Source organism: Anser cygnoides, chromosome 1 (genome assembly GCF_040182565.1).
Source record: "Anser cygnoides isolate HZ-2024a breed goose chromosome 1, Taihu_goose_T2T_genome, whole genome shotgun sequence".
NCBI classification, from domain to species: Eukaryota; Metazoa; Chordata; class Aves; order Anseriformes; family Anatidae; genus Anser; species Anser cygnoides.
Window position 1 is genome coordinate 65858820 of NC_089873.1, and position 26179 is coordinate 65884998.

The 26179-nt window shown below is 35.8% G+C and overlaps 1 protein-coding gene across 10 annotated transcripts in view; it reads left to right on the top strand.

The window, feature by feature from the left end:
* The window catches only part of ERC1 (ELKS/RAB6-interacting/CAST family member 1), a 309043-nt gene that overhangs the window by 164197 nt on the left and 118667 nt on the right, over positions 1–26179 (top strand). For 7 of the 10 annotated variants that reach the window (XM_066990214.1, XM_066990216.1, XM_066990217.1 and 4 more), the window contains one exon: positions 17860–17991. The exons of the other annotated variants lie outside the window; for them this stretch is intronic. In XM_066990214.1, coding sequence (XP_066846315.1) covers positions 17860–17991 — 132 coding nt within the window. The remainder of the gene's footprint in view (positions 1–17859; positions 17992–26179) is intronic. 10 annotated transcript variants of the gene reach the window in all.

Here is a 26179-nt window from a genome sequence, read left to right on the forward strand (position 1 = left end):
CTTCCAGTTTCTAAAACGCAAGGCTTTCTGTACTGGCTTTTTCCCCCAACATTATTCTTTCCCTTTTCGTTTTTCTTTCTGTTACACGAATGGAATGCATTGAAATAAAGCCTGAAATTTGTTCTCTCACAGCTCCTGTTAGCATATTAAAATTGCTCTTCTTTAGAACAATAAGTTACGTGTGTAGTTGTACAAACACATTACATAGAAATGGACAGACAATGATATTCGGGTTATTGGTAACTTTAAGTCCTGTTAAAATTAGTTAAGTTTTAAGACATGTTTCTGATACTTCAATGAGATTTTATAGCTTTGGTGACAGCAGTGATACAGCTTTTACTCAGAAATTGTCATGTTAATGAACGACACTGCTTTGTATCAGAGTTGTTTAAGAATGCACACATGTTCTTTGAATGTACTATCCAATTCTTTACTTGCAAAGTGTTTTAGTAGTAGAGATATCATAGATATAAAACCAGGAATAGCATAGTTAGCAGAAAATTACTGTAAATATTTCCTCTTTTTTAATATCAGTGTTAGAATAACCATCTTAAATCTAGAAACTAGACACATAAGAATTGTCTCTTTTGAGGAAGCCAAGTTTGATTTTTTTTTCTTTTTCTCTAGTGTTATTTTGTTGCAGGTTGGAGGTCTAACAGGGAAGCTACAGTTGAGAACAAATATGTCAAAGTGTGTAATTTCATTATCTTTACCCTTTTACATTCAGGTTTCTCCAATCAGATATTTCTATACAGCAATATGCATTTTTTCCAATTTGCTTAGGCTGTGTTTTATTCTGCACTGGTGTCTTCAGTAGTTCTGCTGCTTTCTCTATAATCATATATAAGTATTTCTGAGATAAAAATAGTTGTTAACAAATGCAAATTAGAATTTAAGATTGAAGTAACATGTGGTACTCAAAATTAAAATGAATAAGTTATCACGGTGTTAATATTACTTGACCTTCGCTGGTTCCTTTTCTGCTTTTGTGAACCTAATTGTCCCATTTGGGTGGGCTCAATTTTAAAGAGTCTTTCCCCATATTCAACATAAGGCTGAAGGGAATGCTTTCATTCACGGATGAAAAAGGTCTGTATGCTCTAATGAAAATATCAGGCTATGGTAAAATATGGAGTGTTTAATGACAAGTGACAGGTTCAATAAAAACTCCTTCCTTTAGAAGAGCCCTCTGCTTATAGCCTCCCTCTCTCAAGGATTTCAACATTTTGGTTTCCTGGAAGTAAAATTTACCCAGGACCACATTTCAATTTGTTAGTTATGGAGACCTGTCTTCTCTAAAGACTCTAAAGGGCACTGCCTTCTAATTGATTACAAAAAATTAAACCTGAGAGGAACATAGATTTTTTTTATGCAACCATTGTTGGCTTTGGGGTCAGGACACACAAGCACCAATTTCAGATAATTTTGGTCTTGGTGGTTTTGGCTGGAATTAATAATAAGACATTATGAAATGCTTAAAAATATATGATCTGCATGTTCTTTGGTTGACCGTCTGCAATCCAGTCAAATAAACACACTCCCAAGCACATAGTCCACTCCTCCTCTCTCTGTCCCTAACAGGCATGTGGTTTCTTTCTTCCTGAGTCCAGTAACAAAATGTTCGTTTATTCAGAAAGCTCTGATGATGGAAATTTGGTATTTTGGGGAGTGGGGGAAGAATGAAAACCATAATGTCTCAATTCTAGTGAGCTGGATAAATGAGTTTCCAAATTTGTCTTTTCCTCCTGGGTTCCCTTAAACCTCAGTTCTCCAGGGATCTGAGAGGTTAACGAGTGTCTGGTCTATAAACAGGATAAAAAAAGAGGCTCAAGGGCTGGTGTAGAAAATTTTTGCTTCAAGAAACTAAAGCTTAGCTATTGTGGAAAGGAAGTGATATGCTATCTTTTTGTAGAGAGGTAACATTTGCTGAAATTTCGAGATACTTGAATAGGAACTTGAAACTAATATTTGGAAGGTAGCATGTGTATTTTAATGTCCTATTCCTCCAGCATCTTCCAGAGTTTTCAGGAGGAATTTTCAGAATATTTTGTGGCTGGAGTTGTCTACTATTGTATCTATATTGCAGCAACTATCCAGCAATCCAGCAAATTGCTGATGATGAACTGCATATCCATAAGCTGTGTAAAATATATTTGGATGCTTTAATACGTAACTGTAATACTGCATAAATGTAGTAATTATTTTCTTTTTTTTACACACCCACATTTGGATAATTTAATACATAGTTCCTAATCCACAAATTATATGAAAAGAGGCAAATATGCACTGTTGTTTTTTTCCTTGTGATTATATGATTTTTCTATCTATTGAGTATTCAATAAGAAAAAATATCCTTGTAGTGGAAAGAACTGAATTTCAGTCTAAACAGATTCACAGTTTTTTGGGGGAACCTTTTTTTTCAGTTATGATTTTATCTGGATAAAATGGAAAGGTAATCAAATTACCTTCTCATCAATTGAACCTTCTGAATTCTTTACGTATCAGGAACTGTTTGTAATGAGGCACCATAGCATGTACATACAGTCGGTAGAGAATTCAAAACTCTGAAAACCCAAGTGAAGCCCAATGCATTTGGTCTTAAATTACTGGAGAACTTCATCCTGACACGCTGTGATCAGATTTTGAGGGTAGATAGCTGAAGTGTTTTAGTCTGATCTGTTGATGGTAATATGGCATGATGAAGGATAAGATTGGTTTGTCTTCTTTCAACTATTAGTAAAGAGAGATCATGCTTCCCTAATTAATCAATGAACTTGCTTTTGGACAGTATATACAAAGCTACTGAAGAAACAGTTTAAACAGATTTAAAGAAAAGCTCTCCAAACTTGAAGTTCAAGATTTCCTCCATAACTTAGTAGGTATCATCAGCTTTGAAGCAAATTGGTTATGCTAGGTAAAATGGTGTTACATGTTTTTCTAGGATAAGTGAATTTCAAGTGCTGAGTTCCTGGCTAATTTCTCTTCCATATACACCGCTGACATATCAAATTCCAACCTAGCCTGCCAGCTAAGTGGAGTATACTTTCTTTATCCCTTGGATAGTACAGCTCAACATGTTAAGGCCCATGAAACTGTCAGATACTCAATTTCAGCCTGGTAGAAACCCATTTTTCGTGCCATCTTGCATCTACAGATTTTATTACAGAAAACAATCTGACCTACCAGACATGTATTTTCTCACTGAGCTCAGATCCACCTTTGTGAATTACTCAGATCAAAGTGTTCTTTCTCTTTCCATTCCTGTCCCAGTACTTTTTAGATGCCTTCTCAGAAAGAAGTCTGGGCCTTAGTGGATTCACTGTTAGTGGGTAGTTCTCAGTATTGCCCAGCTTTGAAGGTGTATTTCTTGCCTGGGTCTGACTAGGTGTCATTATCACATACTCAGGTGGCTCTAATCTCATTAAATAGTATATTCAATTCTAGGTTATCCTTCTGTCCTCTAGAACAGAACCCCTAGCACGTAAAGCATGGAGAGAATGTGAGTTCCCTTTGCAATTCAATTTTTAAGAAATTCATAGGCATTTTTGAAGGGCTAACTTTTCTTGTTAGTCCCTATATCATTCCATAGCTTACCACAAAGGATGGAACTTAACATTGTTTTGAGTTCTTTATAATAAAGCAAAACTGTGATTCTAAGTTCACACATAGTCTGAATGGGATTTGTACTGTCTGGCTTCCGGTATTACACAGAACTTTTGTTAATGAAAACACAGCAGATATGAACAAATACAGGATTTAAAGGACAATCATGCCTCATAAAAAACTTAATGGATGACTGTATGCAAATTATTTCCCCTTTTAGATTTGGGCTATGTAATGGTAGCCAGTAAGTAGTTTGGGGATCAATTGACCCTCCATCCCTTTTTCCGACACATTCTGTGACAGCTGGCTATGCATTAGAAAACTGAATATGCATATGCAGTAGTCACTTTAATATGCATCATGCTTCGTTAGTGATGTAACATTCCAGTAGTAATTTTAATTTCCATCAGCTTTTACAATATGTTACAGAAAATACAATGTTCCACAAACATTGCTTATTTGTAGGGTTGTAATTTTCAGCACACTGCAGTTGCTGTAGACACAAGCAAACATTTAACCCTGGCAGATGCCTGGAGAAAAACTAGGTCTCGTTCTTATCATGTCATAACTCTCTCTGTCAAGAGAGCTTTTCCTAGCTTTCCTGGATGTCTGGGAGAAGTTCCAAAAATGATGACCTTTTAGCTAAGCTTGTCATGACTTAATGTGAGGGGAAGTTTCTATTTGGGAATTACTTTGAATTTTAGCCTTTTTCAGGAATTAAAAATTCATAATTAGGCATGCCTGGATTCCAATTGCATCAAAACAGTAGTGCACATAAAAATGAGCTTCTAGCTAAATGGGAAAATTCTATTTTCTCTTTTGAAGTCATGAAGCACAACTTTATTTCAAGGAAGATCATGAAGACTTGCTAACATTGTCAGAAGGTAAACAGGAGAAGGTAGCAAAAATATCTTGATAAACAAAGAGGAATGAAGTCAAGTTCTGCAGCATCTGCTCAGATGAGGTCCCATTATTAGGAGTATTAGTACTATTCAACTCTTAGACTTTTACACACAGATCTGAAGGACTTTGCAAGACAGTAGGTCTTTATTTACTAAAAGGAAGCTCATCAAGACGACCTGTAATGCTCATTAAGCCTCAGGAGTATTTATCTGAGTCTGTTTATAATACTAGTTCTCCCAGTTTTCTATACAGAAGTCTGATATCTGTATTTCCAAATAACTGCATACAAACAGAGTATATGGTAGTGTGGGTGACCATTAAAAAGTGTAAATTTATCTATCCCATTTCTGAATTTTCTGATATTTCTGAGATTTGATGTTTTAGCATTCTTACAATGTGAGTTGTGAGCCATGAGCAAATTGTGGTGACAAGTTTTAGTCAAGTTCTAGGAAAAACATTTTTTTTCTGATGAATATTTAAAAGGTCTGAATAACCTTGTTGTTGCTCTTGTGTGCAGTGTTGCATGTTGAAGCAACAACTGAAATAATATACTTTTGAACAGAAAAATGATTGTCTCAGGAATGTATTTCTCTGTTGCAATACAAATTGTTTGTGTTAAAGGAGGGAGATGTATGTTTTTCTTCCCAGTGAAATTTAATATACATTTTTGAATATCGGAATACATATATGGCCTTATTCTTAGATTTGCTATGGCAGTTCTTATAGAGACAGAATCTGTCATTTCTCTATAATAGACGTTTATGCCATTAAAGAATCGTGAAGGAATTGCCTTCTCCTGTATTTGACCAGATGAGAGCACTCCTTGCAGAGTACTTGTTACCGTAAAGTTTACAGAAACTAAGCCTGAGAACAGACTTGACATTTAGAATGGATCAGTGTCTCCCTGGACAGACACTTCACCATCTGCTCTGTTTGTTTTCACTTTACAGTTTAGTTTACCATACATTTGTTATGTTCAGGCTAGACGTAACACACTGCCTTCATTTCTTTAAAAAAGATGAACCATGTTACTCTGTCTTCTCATATAATGTAAAAATGCTCTGCAGTTTTGAACAGACAGCTGGAAAAAAAGTCCTGAAAGTCACTACTTACAACTGGAATTAGGCAGTCTCCCAATTATTCCAATGTTTCCTTAACTGCAAATTGAGATTTGTAGTGAGAGAAAACTATTATAAGGCTTGAGAGTTTTTCACAGAGGAAAGAGGACTCCCTCCATCCTTACATTTCTCTGTGATCCATCAGGAATATTATTCTCCAGACACACTTTCGCCCAGTCCTTACTGCAGAAACATTAGGTGTCAGTGGAAGAAGAAACCTGTTATTTGTACTCTTGTTGCCTGTTTGGCAAAGAGCAGCATTGGTACCCTTTATGATATGCCAGAAACTAAGTACTGTGAAGACTGGACTGCTGAGTGTGTGCCAGTAACCTTAACCACTAGATGTTTTTTGCAAGGTTTTTTTTTTCCAAGATTAGTATCTGAGTTCAAACTCCTTTCCTAAAAACTGTCAGAGAGATTAATGTAACTGTTGACAACATGGTGTGGTTCCTGCGAGGAGGTCTCTCCTGAGAGCAGAAAACACTGAGGGCCAGATTTAAGCAAAACAATAGGAGTACATTCAAGGGGAAAAACAGCTCTCTTTTCACTTTGGTGTTTTATTTCATGAGCCTGAGAAATGGCAATAAATTTGCATTTTCCCTTTCTTTTCTTTTTCTTTTTTTTTTCTTTCTTTCTCTGTTAGACTTTTTTTTTTACTTGCTGTGTTGAAAATCGTTTCTAACTCATTTCTGCCTGGGAATAGACATGTCCAATTGCTGCCACTCATTTCATAGTCTCGTTGCTGAGTAAAGTTGCTATTCTGCCTTTTACTTGGTTTGACCAACAGAAAAGGAATGGGGATAGGGTAATGCTGGGAACCTAAAAACAATGTTCACAATTTATTTTAAAATCATAATGATACACATGGATTATTTTTTAATATGATCTATACCTGTGGCAACAAATGCTTCGGCATTTCCTCTGATTGATTTCACATAGTAATAAACCTGATTCATTTCATTCTAATTCAGTATTATTTCTTAATCTTGCTTAACAAGGTGCCCAAATTGCTGTCATTCTTAAAATACTCTTTGTTTTCCTTCTAGAAACAAGCCTATTTTGCCTTTAATGAGCACTTTCCCTATTGAATTTTCCTCTTTAGTGAAATTTTACACACTCTTCATATGTATATGAACAACTGCTCTTACTGTGATGTGCAAATATTATCTGGCATTGAGGCTTAGGCTGCAAGTCATGTATTCGTAATTGACAGAAGGTTGTGAAATACTTAGCGTCAGTCCTTTCGGCTATTGAATTTTGAGATACAGTGGGATCTGAATACAGGTGGTGGGAAAAAAAACACACCTCTGTTTGTATCACTTAGTCTTTTACTGATGATTAAAGCATTATCTTCTTAATATTCTAGAAAATGTCTGTTCAGTTAAAATTTACCAGCAAATTCAGTTTAGGACATTGTGGTTTTTTCCCCGCAGAATCATTTCATAAGATCATTTAGGTTGGATAAGACCTATCAATTCTAACCATCAACCTAACACTACAAAGTCCACCACCTAAGCATGTCTCTAAGCTCCACATCCACACATCTCTTAAATACTTCCAGGAATGGCGACTCCACCACTTCTCTGGGCAGCTTTTTCTGTTGCCTAACAACCCTTTCTGTGAAAAGTTCTTCCTGATATTCAACCAAAACCTCCCCTGACACAACTTGACATCACTTGTCAGCTGAAAAAGGAGACTAACACCCACCTCATTACAACCTTCTTTCAGGTAGTTGTAGAAAGCGATGAGGTCTCCCCTCAGCCTCCTCTTCTCCAGACTGAGCAACCCCAGTTCCCTCAGCCACTCCTCCTGAGTCTTGTTTTCTGGTCCCTTCAACAGCTTCAGTGCTCTTCTCCGAATGCATTCCAGCAACTCAATATCTTTTATTGCTGATGCTTTAATTCTTAAGGCTTGATGTCCTTGAGGTCAGATGGTTTTCCAAAGCCAGGCATGAAAAGAGAGGTAGTAAAAGCTAATGGAATTCAGTGTCCCAACAACACTCATCCATGACCTTCTCGTGCAGAGCTTTCTTTTCTATGCCAATCACCATGCTTGTACCTCTCTCTTCCTCCTTTTGAAGAACCATTGAATGCTCTTAAACTATAAACAATTGTTGCATCATAAGTTCATGTGTCTTAATGTCCTAGATCTATATGGTACAGTTCTTGCTTTATGTTGAGGTAATGTACCTGGTCAAAATGGCAAATATAATATTTTCTGAAAATGAGGCTAAATTTCTGAGTTACATTAATTTATTCTGGATACTTATATAGAAGATAATCTGTATAGTTCCACAAGTATCTCATAATTATAAGTCATCAATAAATAGGCAAGCAAAATTCAGTTTGAGAACGTATTAATATATGTCAGGAGAAACAATCTTAATTATATGTGTACAATGGCAGGTTCTGATCTAGCTGTGTTAATATTTGACAACAATCTTGTAATTAGAATAAATATTTTCATGAAAATATTGGTTAGCAAAATTATTAAAAAAAAAAAAACACGTTGAGAAGTACTAAAGGACAAAACAGAAAATATCGGTATGCCATTAAGTACATCAGCAGTGCATTCACCTCTTGAATAATGGGTAATGATGTGGGCTGTCCACCTCAAAAAGCGTATAGTGAATTTAGAAAAGTTAAAGAAAAGGAGAAAAGTTATCAACATAAGAACAAGCTTCCATTCAAACAGATATTAAATAAATTTAGACACTTGAATGTGGAAATGAGTGAAGTCAGGGGCCAGGGAGGTTTTTTTCAACGTTGCAGGCTGAGAACAAGATATTTTGGAATATTTAGGACGAAAGAAAAATAATAACTATTTTTCTCTTTCCTCTGAACTACTTCAGGCTTTTATAGAAACAGTAAAAATTTCATACAAAAAATGGAGAATATCTCAGAATGTGAAGAATTTCCACTTTCTCGTCCTTTTGGTTTTTATACCACTGAATTGCTGTGGCAATTTTTCTGCATGTTGTGGTGCTGTTGCCTGTTCAAATCATACTATGAGTGTAGCAATGAAAATATACCAACAAGAAGCTTTTCAAATACTTCATTTCAGTATTTTCAACTCATGATTTTCTGATTATGTTAATATCTAAACTTCCAGTTTTCATCTTTTTCAGTATTGTGTTTTTATCTGCAGTATCTAACTGGTTTAGTGTTCCATACTTGCATATGAATTGACTATTGCCATGCACCTAAGTCATTTAGTTCTTCTTCAGTCTTTCTTGCCTATTCTTTTTTTAAAGATTCTGTTACTATATCCAAGTCATAAAGATGTACCAGTGAGCAAGAAACATCTTGGAATTCCACATCAAGATGAGGTCATACCTAACTTTATCATGAAGGTTATAGGCTGAAAGTCATTCTTTAAACGGTTTCTGGTTAGTAGCATAATTCACATTGACTTAGATGACCTTTGACCAGGATGCAGACAGAACAAAACTTAACTAAAAGTCATCATTTGCTATTTTCTCAGAAAAGAACATGAGAAATTCATTTTTAAATGAGCTGTTAAGTTTTTCTCTTTTTTTTTACCTAGTCATTTTAAAGTTGAAAAACTGTTTATTTTGGGACAGTATTAATCATTATTGTTGAGTTACTAGCTATGTGTAAAACTGCCTGTGTAATAAACAATAGGTTAAAGTACATGACAGATTCGTTTTTTTAAATACATAAACATGTTCATTTCCTGTTTTCAAGTGTATCCTTAGATTTTCATATGTGATAAAGCTGATCTGTGCAGTTACTGGTAAAGAAGAAGAGAAAAGAAAAATAAGTTTTTAATATTTTAAGCAAATATTTCCCTAAATCAGTATATATGTTTGGTTAGCAGCTGAATTCAGCATGTACTGAGACAGATCTTTTCCTTGAAATTAACTTCATTTGGTGCATCTGGCATCCATAGGGATTGCGGGTAGGCTGGGGTGTTGTGCTCCCAGATGGTGTGAGACTCACTGACAATTTAATTCTGACATGTGAAATGGTATTGATCATCTCTTGTTTGGAGCTGCAGAGGTAGGAGAAGGCCTGCATGGGATGAAAGTAATTACAGTTTTTGTACATTAAGTAAAATGAATAGTGGTTAGCATTTGCATCTCACTAGACTGTTAGTCCTATCCAGGAACTGATGGCTGCTTTAAAGGAAACAGTTCTGCAGTCAGAGCACAAATACAATAGCTATTCTACTCTGATGAAAATCAAGAAAGGGGTATCAGAGACTAAAATGAATGTACGAGACAGGAGATAACTTGCAGGAATTCCCTTCTAGCTTGAGAAAACAAGAAAGGTTCAGTGGAATCAGCTGCTGGGTAAACATTTCCTCAGTGGTGGTGTATCACTAGCATTTTTTGTCATATAGTTCAGCTATAAAAAAGAGAAAAGAGAGAAGCATGCTCTTGTAGCTGGCTATCCAAGCATGCTGCTTCCACTGCTCTTTTCTGCTGAATAATTGAAAATGAGCAAAGAAAGGCAGGTTTTACAGCTACTGTGATATATTAGCACAATTATGATGACAGGACTGATGTTGTGAAGGAGAGTTCAGAGGAATAGAGGTATATCAAGGGAATAACTTATGGGTTCAAGCTTCTTATTAACAGTGCGGTTAGTTAAAACTGTCACTGTTTTCTGCTGTAATCTCATACGAATTTAGGTGCCTTGGGTCATAGTATTGATTTGTGTGTGAAGAAGAAATCTTTTTACATAGCATTTCCCCAATTAGCCTCTCACAGAAAAAGAAAAAAAAAAAAGAGAGAGAAATCTATTGCTTTTGCTCACTTCAGAACACTTTTCACAGCAGTATTGTCAGCCTGAGGTCTCATTCCAATAATCAGTGCAGTGACCCACTATGGTTATAAAGAAGCATAGTCCCTGTAGGTTTTAAAAAATACAAATGTGGTAATTTGCAACAGCTGAAGTAAATGTTAAAGCTGTTGGCACCCTACACGAGCTGCTAAATGGTAAACCTGGTTGTTAGTATTGGCGAGGTTCTTTAGTCTGTCTAGGTTGTTACTAATGAAAAGTGCATATACAAAATCAACATACCTGTCTGGTTACTGTGTTTGGCACGTCAAACTTGGAGTAACAGGAAAGAAGTGTCAAAAGCATGGTAGCTATCAGTAAGAGAAGTTGCCGGTTTCTCATAGATTTAATCTGTTATGCCTTTCCCTTTTAGGCCTCTCTGTGTAATGCTGTCTGTTGGGCCTTTTCTTCTCCTTCCTCTCCATCCTCCTTCAAGTAGTGTATAAATAATCTAGATTGCAATGGAATTCCACTTCAGTTTCAGAGAGAGATATTGGAACTACAAAGCTTTAAGGTGGACATAATTAAACTAATATTGATTTATTAGATAATAAACTAATATTGATAATATCCTTTCTTACTGTTACCTTCAAGCTCTATGTATTTCAGATTGCTGCTGATGTTGAACAAAACTGCTGTATATATACTGGAAACGCTTTTTGAAAATAACATAGCTGTGAGTGGGAGCACATAAAATATCTTGGATGAAAAAAAAATCTGAATGGCTGGCACCATTCACACATTTTGTGGACACGTATAGTGCTCAGAAACATTTCTAGCCCCTTTCAGGAAATAATAACAATAGGTATGAGTTTTGCTAAGCACTTCATATGTGTTCAAGAAACAGACAATGTGAGAATTTTCTCTTAACTAAGTTTTTTTCCTTACAAAGCTTTCTTTTGATTAACTTTTTTTCCTACCTTTTGTTTCCCTTTCATTTAAAATGTATCCATTAATAATAATATATATGGATCTGGGTATTACCTGTTGTGATGTGTCTTTACCACTGATATGTTTCTTGGCTTGAAATTATTTTATTTTTTTTTCTTCTTCCACATGAATGTGTTGTAGGGAACAATGTGTGCTTGTTTTGCCCTTACAATTGTACATGTGTTACATACAGAACACTATTTACATCTTGATATACTTCAAAATTATTGCTTTCAGTATCTTTTAGTGTTAGTACCGTTGTATAGCATTCTCACTTCTGTATTTGTTTTACTGCTTCTTTGTGACCCCAATATTTAAGAACAGAAATAAGTGCACATAACTTCCAATAGATTAATTAGTTCCATGTTCATTTTCTTAACATGGAGAGAAGAGCATGGTGTGTTTCTTTTCTTACAGATGCCCAACACATCAGTCAGCTTCTACGTAAGTAATCTTGACACCCAATATGCTTCCCATCATAAACTTGTCATGATGTCTTACAGACATATTTTACTATCTACATATTTTTATTTTTTTCTTTCCTTAGTAGCCATGATGACTTCCTTAAGAGCCATGAGGTAGACAGTCATGAGGACTTTGTGCATGGTAGAACAGACATATGGCTGTTTTCATTATTGTGCATTTTATAAAATATGCTCAAGCACAGAAGTTAATGATTTTCTTTCAAGTGATTGTCCGTACATGTAACACTTAAATTGTGCAGTCATCCCATGTACAAAAGCAGATATTGTCAGCGGCATCTTTTATAGCTCTGCATCACTCGTCTGTGTCCTCCTGCTCTGCAGCAGTGATACCCAAAGGACACTGCTGTCCAAACACCACTCCATTTTTCTATTACCTTTCTCTTTCAAAACAAAAAATCACAGACCATTTCTCACAAGCTGTTGGTTTCCTTTCACAGTTACTTTTAGTGCACTAATTCAATTATACTTATCATTTGTCTGTTGGAAATAATTTTTCATCAATATTCTCTTTCTGCTAGAAATATATTTTTTGTTCTTTCTGCAACTGATGATCCGCAAGTGCACACATGTTCTGGATGTATGCGTCTTCTCTTTTTTTATTATGGTACTCTCAAGAGAACGTGTTCAACCCCTTCTGCTGTCCCTCATGTTTGTAAAGCTGTGGCTAGCTTCACCACACTTCCCTCTCAACCCCTAGTGGAACTAAATTCTTCTACTGCAATTTTTCTTCTTTTGTCTCCTTAAGTTATTTTTCTGCTTCTATGCAACTTGTCAGGCTTGAATTCTAATCCACGTCTTATTTGGCAGACATAATTTTTCAGTTGTTGACGTATGTTGTCCTAATGAATTGGTCATCATGCGTCTCAGTCTCTGATCTCACCAATGATATGGAAACATTGGTTGAGGATCTCCTTCTTGGCAGTTCTCTTCAGCTCTCAGACTTCTCCTTTCATTCAGAAACTCACGGTAACTATATATGCTGTTGCTATACTTCCAAATAAACCCTTTTTGGCTCATTTTGTGAGAGACAGGGACTTGATAGGCAGCTGTATGCAACACTGATACTAGCATTAGAATTTGTAGTTACCATTCTGTCAATTCCACTGTTTGCTCATGTCCAGCAATATATAAAGTACCAGCATCTCTGCTACTTTGTTTTCAGAATCTTTAATATTGGGTCTGTGTTTATTTGTGGTTCATGAACACCTTAGAACAAAGCTATAAACTACCCCAGACATATTTCCCTCTTTAGGAATTTACAAAGTCTTCTTTTATTCCACTCTTCAAGACAGCATGTTTTTTTTCTTTTATTGCCATATTCTTCAGCAAATGATAATGAATACAGAGAAAGAAACAATTCACAGTGGGCATCTCCTGCTTTGGATGAGTTGCACAAGGACCCCAAGTGCTCTTTTTGAGTTCTATTCTATGATAACTACCGTTCAGATTATGTACCACCGTGTTCTGTCTTTCAACATTTACCCAATATATATATGCTTGAAAACCTACTAAGTCAAAATATTTTCTAATCAGTGTAAGAGAGATTTCTCCGTTTGTGAGCAACATTTTTTCATGCTTTTCTTGTTCAGAGACTTCTAGAAGTAGTTTATCAACATGTGGAACCAAATGAAGGAAATTCACCATGTACACTTGAGCTTTAAAGTAACTATGATTATTTCCTTCTGAAATCAAATGAGACTCTAATACCATCTTTTGGTACTACAGCATTGTATGTTCACTTAAAGCTTCAGGACCTTCTTAAAAAGGCCTGCAGGTTTTTACAAATATTTTTCAAAGAAGAGAACAGTAAAGATTCATTAACAATTTGATTTGTATTCATCAGTTGCAAAATTCTGAAGTTCAGCCTTCTGATTTTGTCATAGCATCTTTCCTTCTGGGTTTGGCAGTGCGGTAGTGCAATCAGCGCTGCAGTACTGTGTTCTGCATTTCTCATCTATGAAAGCACAAAAGGCAAAATGTGCATGATTACACGTATTATGGGCTTATATGAGAATGGTCTTGCCCTAACTAGGTGATTGGCTAGTCCTAGAAATGTTTTTAACAGTCAAAAGAAGCAGTTCATTGCTTTCGCAAACTGTTAACTTATCTTTCCCAAGAGTTAACTGGAGAAATCCATCTTAATTTCAATTCAAAGAGTGAAATTAAGCAACAAAAACTTCTGTGAATCTAGTTCAAGACACAATTACGAAGAAGTTTGCCAGGATACCTCAGACTTCATTGAACCTAAATGCCTTGGTGAAAACTTCCATCCTATTTCATGCATTTTCACAAAGCTTCATGTCAGATTACACATTACATGAATGCAGGAAAGGTTAAATTGATACATTCTTTTAATATGCATCACTTGAACATCCTACCACTTCCTTCCTGAAGTGAAAGAAAAAGCCCAGAAATGTGTGTCAGTCACACCTCCTTTTCCTTTCAGGCCTTAAGACGGACACGTATTGGAATGGGTTTTGCTTACAAATCAGCTACGGGATCATAGTAATTTGTAGCAAAAATGTGTATTGGAGCTGAACTCTTGGCAATCCCACAGTGTCGACTGGGTTTTTCATTTTCATTGTGGTGTTACCAATGAGCATAAAGGCAGAGCTGTCTCCCCTCTCCTGGTTTAATTCCCTCTCTGCCATGGCCTCTCACACTTATGGAACTTGGGAGCAGAGCTAAGGGAGAGTCATTGAGATGTAGGGTAGGTAATACATCTTGAAGAATCCAGGTAGTCTACAGGTAAGAAACACTTTTTTTCTTTCTTTGTAGTCACATGTATAAGCTTCATGAAATGAGATTGCTATGATCTATCATTCTGCAAGCCTATTAAAATAAACTTGCCCTCTTTGTCACGCTCTATTGTATATATGAAGCAACACAAGTTGTACTCTAAGCCTCTACTTCGGAGGATCAATCCATTTCACCAGTGGGGTTACCTACTTTAGCAGGATATGAAAAATCATGAGATGACAGTTATCTTATTCCTGCAGTTATAACCTTTGTTATCACAACCTCGTCATCTGGATAGGGTGTATTTGTATCCTGTTCATGTTGAAAGGTTTCTGATCTCTGTTCCATTCTAAACTGTTATTTTGTTCCTGTTTGGTAGGGTGGGTTTTTTTTTTGTTTGTTTTGTTTTGTTTTTGAGTTTGCCAGAACAATTTGTAGAATTAAAAATCAAAATCTTCTATTTCCATAGAAAACTCCCGATATAACTTAGTAGGTAATGGTAATTACAATTAGCCTAGTTCTTTCTCCAAATTTTAATGCTTGTAACAATAAGGATAAAATATTTAATGTAATTAAAAAGAGGAAAGCAGCAGCACAGGTTGAAGGTTAACATGAGCTTATCATGTTTTAGAGTTTAGAGCCAAACAGTTGGGAAAACATTGCTGATACATTAAAAGGCAAATGCTAGTTTGCTTATATTTACTTTTTCTCTATTTGGTTTGAAACAGCAGCTTGTATTAAAAATAAAAAATACCAAATACTGATTATTTAATCATGGAAAAAAAAAAGAGTTGGAAACAAAATAATTATTTAAAAGTCTCCTGAAATTATTCTGCACTTTGCAGTCCTTCTGGTGTCTGGCTAAGCAGCAATCTTCTGCTCCACCCAGACATGGATGTCATTTTGTAAGGTGGGTAGACCCATTGTGGCACCAAAAACATAAGCTCTCAGAGCTCTTTTGTTTATCTGAGACAGAAGGTGAACTTTTGTAACTAAACTTACCTTACTGGATGGGTAATTCATATTAAACTGAAGTTTAAAATGATCACTTGTAGGCATTTTTTTCTAAGTTAACACTGTTGTCTTTTTTTTTTTTAACTTGCAAATCTTGAACCTATATGTAAAAATTCACATATTATTTTTGGAAAAGTTATTATATGTGACTGCAGATTTTTCAGGTGCAGGTAATGCATTACTGTCTTGAACAGTTTTGGTACCATCAATTACTCTTCCACCTGTCCCTAAAGGATTCGTCTGTCTGAACAGAGCACTCTACTGTGTCAAATTATCCTCTTAAATGTTTGCCTGTAATGAAGAAAAGTGAGCACACAGTACACGTTATAATGTTTTTTTCTGCAATGTTATTTTAAAAGTTTCCATTTTACATGCAGCTGTTCAAATGAACCATTCCCACTTCAGTTGTTTGAAATGGAGAGATGCACTTTCACACTTCCTTGTCTGTCCATGAATAATACATCAAGAAGTACAGCTGATATTTCTCATGGAATGCAGATTGGCAAGTAAATAGTTTTCATGTCTGGCACAATTAGTATTCTCTGCTGAGTGTTTTGTAAACTTTTTTGAATCTTCAGTTAGGCTAATCATAACCATGAAGCAGCTTTGGAAGACTTTATCAGTGTTTCAGAAGGATTCAAAAAGTATGAAAACATGCTCTGCAACTCTGATTTTTTGAAATGAAAGTCTCTCCATTTGTTTCTTTAGAAATCAGCAGTTACTTGCCCTGTGATCCACTTTGGAAAGTAACCAACAGCGGAAAGCTTGTCCATCTGCAAAGTGTAACAAATTCTTCTGCCTTCGCTAGTGGTTGAATACTAGCCTTCCTCTACATAAGGGCAGGGGTGCCAGGGGTCTTGCACTAGTCTGATACAAAGCATTGCATCTCAGCTGAAAGGCTGTCTTCAAAAGTGATAGTCATGAGACTGCCAGAAATGATGTTCATATGACAGTATCCCTGGTATCCAAAGTTCTAGGAAGCAGCAATTAAGGTATAAGGCTCATTCTTTAAACTCCAATGACTATTTTTAGTGTTACAAAGGTTGCAAAGTCAATTTCTTCCAAGCTAGTTGTCTTTTTTCCTTATTCTTTATATGGCGTGAAACACAGAGAGAGTGGAAAATTTCTGTAAGGACAGAAAACCAGGGGGTAAATCTGGCAAAAAGTGAAATGCAAAAACCGAAGAGAAAAATACTTCATTCCTCCTCTGTTGCTGAGATGGCTAAAAGACCTTTGTGTTAACTTAAACATGCATTAATATCTGATCTGAACCATATGATCTAAACTGATCTGCAAGATGAGAAATGCAGAAATCTTCTGTCAAGCAGCTCCTTTCTGATGGATTTGTTAAGCAGCCACGCTCCAAGACATTCACATATATCTGTCAGGACAGCCTGCTCTGCAATCTTTTGTCCAAGCCACTACAGCAGAGGCAGGAGATAGACATTTATTTTCTTAGCAATGTTAAGATAAGGAGGGTTTCCTAAACAAATAAGAATGCCATTTATTTTGTATATCATTTTTCTAAGTTATTTTGCATGTATAAAGCAGTTGAACGGTAAATTTTCTGAGGAGAGTTATGGTTTTCTTCAGTGGTCTTCGTACATGGGTTGGACTTCCGAACCTGCAACTGTGAAGATGCTCTTAATTGAAGGATGTATTTTAAGACAGTCTTAATACTTGGATGTCTGAGGTTCAAACTTCCCAGATGAACCCTTCATATTTCCTAGAGAATTATTAATGAAAAACTTCCTTAAAGACTTACGTGAACAATGGAAAACTCTGTTGGGTTAATGTTTGCTTTTCTCCCACTGAATCTGGAAATGGCAAATTGCAAGACTGCAGTGCTATGTTTCCCTTTGTACCATGCCTGCTGGTGAATGTGTGAGCAAATGGGCAATTCTGCGTGCCTGCTACCTTCCCACCAATTCTGGCTACTCTCCTTCTTTGGAACTCCATACTAATCTCTATTTACAAACAAACCTTGCTTAGCTACGCTGCGTGATCTGACAAGACTGGTATGTCTGATGCAGAGGGCAAACACTCTTGAGGACCTGCTTTGCTAGCTTTTTTCCTTCTCTTTACTGTGATCTTCCTCCTATTCTTGCATTCCTTCATCTTTCTTTCCCTTGTGTGAAGATAAGTTGCCTGCAATTGGGCCTTGGTAGGGAGAAACACGTTTTGCTTGGCATAAAACTTGGTTGATTAAAAGGCTGTCATTCCAAACAAGTCTTCTTCACCTAGTCTCCCGTCATTTTCCAGGACAATCTACGTAAAAAGGATGATCGGATTGAAGAATTGGAAGAGGCACTCAGAGAAAGTGTTCAGATAACTGCAGAGCGGGAAATGGTGCTAGCACAAGAGGAGTCAGCCAGGATCAATGCTGAGAAACAGGTCTGCAATCTCATAAAGTCAATGGTAGTTCTCTTAGGAAACTAACCAGACAGTAAAGTACTGTTTCCCCTGCTTTACTGTGAAACACAGATGGTTTTCTTTGATGATCAGCTATCTCTGTTCAAATACAGGGTAACTGAACCCATAAAGTTTGCAAAGCATTCATGATGATTTGTTTTTCATAAGTAATATTTTCTTGAAAATAGAAATATAAGGTACCCTGTGCTTTAAGATATTATTTTCTGTAATAATTCTTCTGACCAGTCTTGCCCATCATGTCTATCTTCCTATGTGTAAAGATGTTTACACTCACTGTGTTGTTCAGTGAGCATATTTGAAGAAGCTTATTTTTATTAGCATGGTCATATGTATGGATCTCAGCCTCATGTCATTTACAGTTGCACAGCTAGAGACAGAGAGACAATTCTCTTGATTTAAGGAAAGAATACACAGAGAAAATACACACTTGTGTGTTCAAGCCGCAGGTGTAAATTTCTATGCATCAATTTATTCTGTGCCACTGCTTAGATAAAGTGTCATGTATGTGTCAGATTTTTAACCTCCATAAGTAGTCATTAAGAAACCACACCATAGGTGGTGAATAAAATTTCTGTGAGATTTTGATAAAGCTTTTGAGTAGAATAAGCTGAACCTGGCATTCTTACTGTGTGTTTTGTGAACCTCTTCAGTGTTTTTCCACAGTTACGCTGTTCCTCACTTGACCATAATTAGCAAACAAGGAGCATTTGGTCTGTTACATTGCAATGACTTTTTCTGTTTGTTATTTAAATTAAAAAGATCTGACTAACTGCACTTTAAAACCATTTAAAATTTTTTTTCAACATGTATTCTTATATCACATGCTTTCCAAATATATTTGTATTTTAGTTAATAATCCAAGTTTTCATGAAGGAAGCAACTCTTTCACTTCAGGCTAGAGTTAAGCTCAACTGTTTGCTGGTAGAATTATTGAGGATAATTCTGGTTTCTATATCCTAAGATTCTGGATAACCTTATGGAGTTCGCTTTGAAGAGTGCCATCTTTCTAAACTCTTTTTTTATTTTTTATAATTGTTATAGAAGTGTTACCTTGGTAGTGAATAAGACATCAAAGAATAGATCTCCTTGTAAGAAAAATATGTATCTCACTATGTTGAGATGCAAATTCACCAAAATAGCATGCAATTTGTTACCTAGGATGTCATAATGTTTTAATTTCTTTGTTAGAGGACATTGATAATTGTATTCTTTGGGCACACAGAAGCCACGTAGAGTTCAACCTTTTGTGATGGCTATGCTATAGACACAAAACAAGATGCATAAGGTTTAGTGAGTTTATAAGAGAGAGTTTTGAAGAAGGTTGTAGGCTGATTTTGTAGGTATTAGAAGTATCTGAAGTTAGGGAAATAATTACAAAGGTAAATGTAACTTGTAAATTTACAAAAATGTAATTATGATGTTGGCTTGTATTAGTGGCTGATTACAGGTCATCTCAGTATTTAAAGTGAAGGGTGGGTGAAGTACAGTTTGTAGATGATGAGTAACTTATATTTGATTCCCTAGCAAAGAAGCATGCTACTAAGATTAACGCAATAAAAGCTACAGGCAAGTTTACTGCACAAATTGTCCCAATCTGCACAAGATTTTTTGCAGATTCAGACACAAAAGAAACCCAGCCAAAGAATTATAGCAATATAGTGCAATTGGAAAACAGATATTAGAGATATTCCATAAAAAAAATTCTGCAAGTTTTTCAAAATAACCTTTGTACAAGGATGTTTGAGTCAAAGATATCAAGATTAACAAAAATGTGAAATCTGTTCTGCCCTAGATGAAAAGAAATGAAGTAACGAGGAATGTTTCAGTCACGGGATGGAAAGGAGGGACTCATTTTAGCCTGTTAGCATGAGCTCCTTATGGATGTCTGTCCACTGTGAGCTGTTAGAGGCAGGTTTATTGTGGAGAAGAGATAAGTCTGGGTTAGTAAAACAGGAAACTGTTATAGAAGTGAAATTTTATTTATACTTGAGACATCCTAAAACTAAAATATAGAAAGAGAATAGTGCTTAGGGAATATCCACAAATTTCAGTTTTGGCAGCAAGGAAACTTTTCAAAGAATTCACCAGCAAAGCCTGATGAGAGGCAAACAATGAGGTCAGATGGTTAGAGCTTGGAGAAAAGGGGAGACAACTGGTAAATAGATTGAATGGGTCTACAATGTGAAAGATGAGGCAAGGCAGGGAACTGTGCAGCTTGAGGGTCGATAAGCCATGAGGACCACTGAGAGGCTGTGAGGACAGGAAGGGAGCCAAAAGAAGTAAGATTTGTGGGAAAAGATTGGTGGAATATGGTGGGCAATAGCATCGTAAACAGGAAAGGAATTTGGATGTAGTAGTTAGGATGGAAGTGAGGAGGAAGAAGGGTGGCTTGAAAGTAGTGGGATCAGAAGAGGAAAAACTCTAGTCTGTACCAGCGCTGATTATGACAGCTGTGTCTTACTCCAGCAGAACTAAACCACTAGCTGTGACTCATTGTACTTTATAGAACATGACCAACAAGGCAGCACAAAGGAAAAGTAACCGGTGTCCTGTTCCAGTCAGCATCAGGAGAGCTGATGGGCAAAATGGGGTATGATAGGATTTTGTTTTGGTCTTGATTAGTCAAGTAATAGATTGATGGCAAGTGGCTATTTTTCACCTCAAAAGTGAGGAAGGAACTTTCCTTCAAATATTTTTCATTTCTTCAATAACTTAAGAGAATGCTTTCTTTGTTTTATGTTCTGGTGAGGTTTTTTTTTTTGTTTTTGTTTTTTTTTTTTTGTAGAATTGTGAAAAACTCTTAGCTTTACAGTTCTGCAAAGGCAAGGCTTTGTTTTGTGTAGGATATTAATCTTTTGACCTCTACAAGTGATAATAATAGGTTAGAAACATTCTTAGACCAAATATGAATGGTGTGTGTTTGAAATTTTAATATTGTCCAAAATGATTATAATTTGCTTTTAATTGCATGCTTTTTCTTTCCTCTCTTCTGTTTATCTTGTTTTCTATCATTCTGCCACTTCACTGCCTGTCTGAAGCTGTTTAATGAATCAGTGCATGAGGTCAACCATTTTGGCTTTAAGTGGTTCAAGGTATGAGGACATCTTATCTGTGTGTACCTCTACCCCAATATTTAATGTTGTTCTTGTAGTCCTGTGTTGTGTAATCCTACCCTCCATCATCTTATGATATGTGGTTTCCTGCTATTTTACAGGCTTCAGATTTGAAATACACTGCATGTGAAGCTACTCAGGATTTCATGGTCCTCAGATACCCATTTCAGACTAAAACCTTGCTCTTTTTAATCCAGTGTTTGAGAATATCCTGCCCATGTGTGTGAAGGGTTAGGGTTAAGTGTGTTAACACACAGTTCATATTTGGCCAGATTTCTCCAGCTGACAAAAGCTTCGCAGATATGAAAGTTTGAAAGTTCTTCAACAACTTCTTTATTTCCAGTATATTCAGCTGGTTTTGTTGCTTCGCATGTTGAATCCTGTATGTAAATGTTACTGTAAATTACTTATAGCTATAGACTCTGCCTGATCCCATTAGTTCAACCTATTAGGCTGAAGTCTGAAAGTATATGGGTATATGGACACCTCTTTTTTATTTTTTTTTAAATAGTTTCCATAAGATTGCAGTAGGAGGCAGGAATTTATCATATTTATCATCTTAATGATAATCAACACCATTCCCAGAACAATGCTTGGAGTGTGTTTCTTCATGAAAAAATAAGGCTTTTTTGTGCAATAAAGTGAAACAGAAGTTCAGATTTTATAATTCAGTGACAGTAATAGGTAGCGTCAGGTCCTTGGCTCAAGGAACACAATATTACAATTACTTGCATTTTGATCGTTAATTACTGGAGGGCATAGCTGACAAATACAGGAAATTAGCAATTGTACTAATCTGAGATGCTTGCGCCCTCCCTCTCTTTGCTCGCTTTTATCCCCGTCCCTTCAGTTTTACCAGCCTGAGTCTTGCTGGGGCCATGTTGTGAAGTGGAGGAATGACCTAATTCATTAGTAATTATCTTATATTTTTGAATGAGTTTTTTCACACGGACCGATTTGCTAATCTCATTCATGGATCCCCACAAAGAACAGAAGCACACCTGAGGAGACATTGAATTGTGGGAGCAGGACACAGAAATGGAGCCAGGAATTACTTAGTATTATTTTTTACCAAAATTGTATTACTGTTATTGCCAAAAATGTTTTTACCAAAAGCTGTTATTGTGGCCTTTACAGTAGGCTGATATTTCTAAGAGTGTGATGGTGTGCTGCCTGACCATCACATTTTATCCTCTATCCTATTTTATTTCCTTCAAATTTGAAAAGCAATAGTTTCAGAATTTTCAGTAGTATCTCTGCTGATAATAGTGTAACTCTGTTCTCTCATGAATATCAAATCCTGCTTAAGTGCTATCTCACTCTGTACAGTGTCAGCTAACATCCAACTCTGTACCCTAAAAGGTTATGGCAAATAAACACATGAAAGACTAGCCATTGCTTGTTCTTTGCTTTCTTCCTTAAGTAGTTACTTAAATTGAAATTGTTGAGTTAGCAGTCTGATTTTGACATCTTTCATCAACATTTTTTGAAGTTACAGTTCTCAGTGGGAAATTTTAACTTAGGTTAAGTATATAAACTTATAGCTATAAATAGCTTTATCTATGGTCATACACTGTCTCTTTTTATCCTGCACATGGCAGGTTTCTCTGCCTAGCCTTTTGAGAAGGAATAAAATACTGAATATTGTAATAGTAATGTATTGTTTAAATGAACTTTCTTAAGCTAATTTGTTCCTCCCAGTGTCTTTATAAGCTATTTCAGCAGGTTTTAATCTTCAGTCATGCACATATGATGTGTAAAATATGTTGATAACAAGACTCTTGAAATTCTGTGTCATATGTGCCCACTTCCGAATTTGCATCTGTTTCTTAGGAAAAATAAATATGGAATTGGTTAATAAGTCAGTCAGCTAGAACTTCCTTCCCAGTTCTTTCCTTTTTCCCCGCCTCCTGTTCATCAGGATTTCCCTATTGTAAGTACAGGGTCTGCAGAGGTTTGAATATACAGTTCAGCCTCCAAGAGCCTTTTCTGTTGTGTCCATAAGTTTCTATACAAAAAATCTACCCAAGTTTTGGATGATACCTCTCATTTGCACTTGCCATCAGTCCACCATTCTGGTCCTGTTTAAACTTCCTAACATATACTGCTTTAACTGTTTTTCTTGTAAGAATAGAAAATACATTTACATAATTATTATGTATTGGACCCTAACATTCAGCACTGACTATAATCAAGTATCTTCTAAAAACGCAAAATAAATTTAAACATATCTCCTTTTTGCTGTGCTATTCTGTTACTGGAATAGATCTAAAATATTTTCTAAAATATGTTTAATGTTGGAGTTATTTCACAGCCCAAATTCTCACACATTAGTTACTTCCTATAGGTCTCTGTAAGTGGGAAATATAAAGTGGAATTTCTCACGAGCTACTTACCTACGGCTGTTTTCTGAGCACAGTAGTAATCTTGTCTCCTCTATAACCGATGCTGGATAGTTTGCTTTTAACTAATGTTTTTGGCTGTTCTTCTCTATCTCTTATTGAGAAGTTTGATAAATCAAGTGATTGAAGATCAAGGCAATTATCCAAGCTATGGTTTGGGGGTGAAGCTGCTGGAGCCTGGTTGCTTCCCATTGATTTCTCTAAGCAGTCTACACTCTATTTGGCTGAACTCTTGAATATTTTCTGCAAAACTCCATTCTATAGCAGTCTGCCAAAATCAGTCTGGTTTGTGAGAGTATGTATATACATACACGTGCAAAGTCATATGTGTATTTAATTCATATTAAGTTAAAATCTGTACTAAAAAGTTAGGTTTGAATTTCCTCTACTGATATAAATGGTTTTTAGAACTTTTTAACAAAATGGTTAGCCTGAAGTCTTGCCGTTGTTTTTCAAGATCTAGAATGTTTTCATTCTTTTGTCTGATTCTTTTTCTTTGGTTAGAGAAAGTATTTTGGATATGTAAGGTACACTGTGTCCATGGTAATGAAGCTGGTGGCAGTCATTTTTAGAAGTGATGCTTCTCCCTAAACTTACTTCCTCCTCCCAGAGTAATTCAATGGATTGTGTAGCCTCTCCCCTTAAAATATCCAGATTGGTATCAAGTCACACTGCATACACGGGAAGGGTGATTCAGTATGTCAGGGAAATTATGGAATTCCTTCTGATTTCAGTAATGTACTTTTTAGGAGGTGTAACAGAGTACAGTTTTTATTCTTGTCATAGGTGTGTTCAGCTATACCTATTTGGGGGGCTTTAGGGATTTTTTTTCTTCAGTGAAGAAGAATTAACAGAAAATAATAACAAATAGAAAATCATAACCAAAGATGACTTTGGGACAGAAATCTTTTTCTAACATTGTAGTGGAAAAAAAAAAACAAATCTTTTAATTTTGTTAAACTTGTTGCCCAGTTGCAAAGTGAGCAAAATTTGATGACTTTTAAGAGAATTGGGGATACTGAAATTATAACTAGCTTCTGTTCAAAATATACATTGAGCATTTCTCCATATAAATCAGCTTTTAATTTTAATGAAATGAGAAATATTGATGGAAACTGTCTCATGGAAATTTGGTGCAAAGAGGAATCTTAACAATGGTTTTGTCTGGATTTTTATTCCTTTTTAATTTTTAATATACAAGTATTGATCTCAAATTATCTCCTTTAATATAGCCAAGCATTCTAGAGAAAACTCCATCTTGCCACTTCTCTACCTGATATGGTATTTCCTCAAGTGCCTAATTCTACATAGTATTTTATTTGCTCTGGCTCAAGAAAAAAAATCAAAGTCTTGAGTTGCCTTTAAGTCTGCTTTGAAAGAGAAAGTCGTGCAGATTTTTACAGTAAAGCTCACTTGGAATTGTAAGGACTGGAGCAAATACTTGCTTTAATATTTGCTTAAAGCTAGTCCTGTAACTTTTCCAATTGGAATTTATTTTCCGTGTTCCAGTTGTGATCTTACTCTTGCATCTAAGGTTGCAATTTAATACAATAATATGTAGATTAAAGCATTAGAAAAAATCATAAGACGTGTATATTAAATTTATAAATTAGAAAAACACTTTTTTGTGACAAGTGATTTTTCACCAAAATACCTTAAATTCAAGAAAAGAAATGGTATTCATTTCTAGACCATTCTCCTATACAGAAAAACACAAAAGAGTGACAGAGAGAGATTTGAGGTTAATTTAATTGAGGATTCTTTCTGAAACATTTCCTATTGACGCAAAAGCTTCCAGACATTGCTGTACTGCTGTTTATCATCAGATTCCTTCAAAGCCTTCAATGAATTTCAGCCTTAGTTCAGCTGGCTCAGAACAGTGGGATTACTTTTTAGTTGCTGTGACTAGATTCTGGTCTTTGTTTTCTATTAACTACAATGCTAAAGATTTGCTTCCTCAAGTTAGCAGAGGTGGAAACTTTCCTGAGCTTGCCAATGAGACTGTACTTCTTCAGTTAAACTTTAGCCATATGTTCAACCTTCATGTAAATGCACGTGCTTTCACATAATAACTGTTCATGATCCTTAACATCTTCTGGGAAGAGTGTTGAAGTTGAATGGTGAATTAGCATACCATTTTTCACTACATGTAGTGAGTTAATATATCATCCCAGAATTTTTCTCTTTGGAGAATCAATCTGTAACTATATAAATTGACAATCTGTGCTGTGTAGCACAGCATTAAATATTTACTTGGAATATTATTAAGGTATGTCTAAATTTCAGTCTGCCATGGTGACATACCCCAGTTAACATGGAACTATCTAAAATGCAACGAAATGAAAGTCAGTGTGGTTTGCAGACTCCTTGTGAGCTTAGATCCTTTGGTAATAAGTCTGAGCTGAAAGGCTTCCTTTGGCCCAATTACTGTTACTACCTTAGCAGCAATCACAGATGTACCCTAAGAAAGGTCAAGTTATTTTGAAGATGTCTTTGTTTAGAGCTCTGCTTGCAGTATCATGAATTAGCCACTTTTCTGAAGAGGTTGTTTGGATTAACAAATTGTGCTAAATTTGTATGTGCAAAATTCTGCAGAAAGTGCTAAGTGTGCTAAATTCTACTTTGTCTACCGCT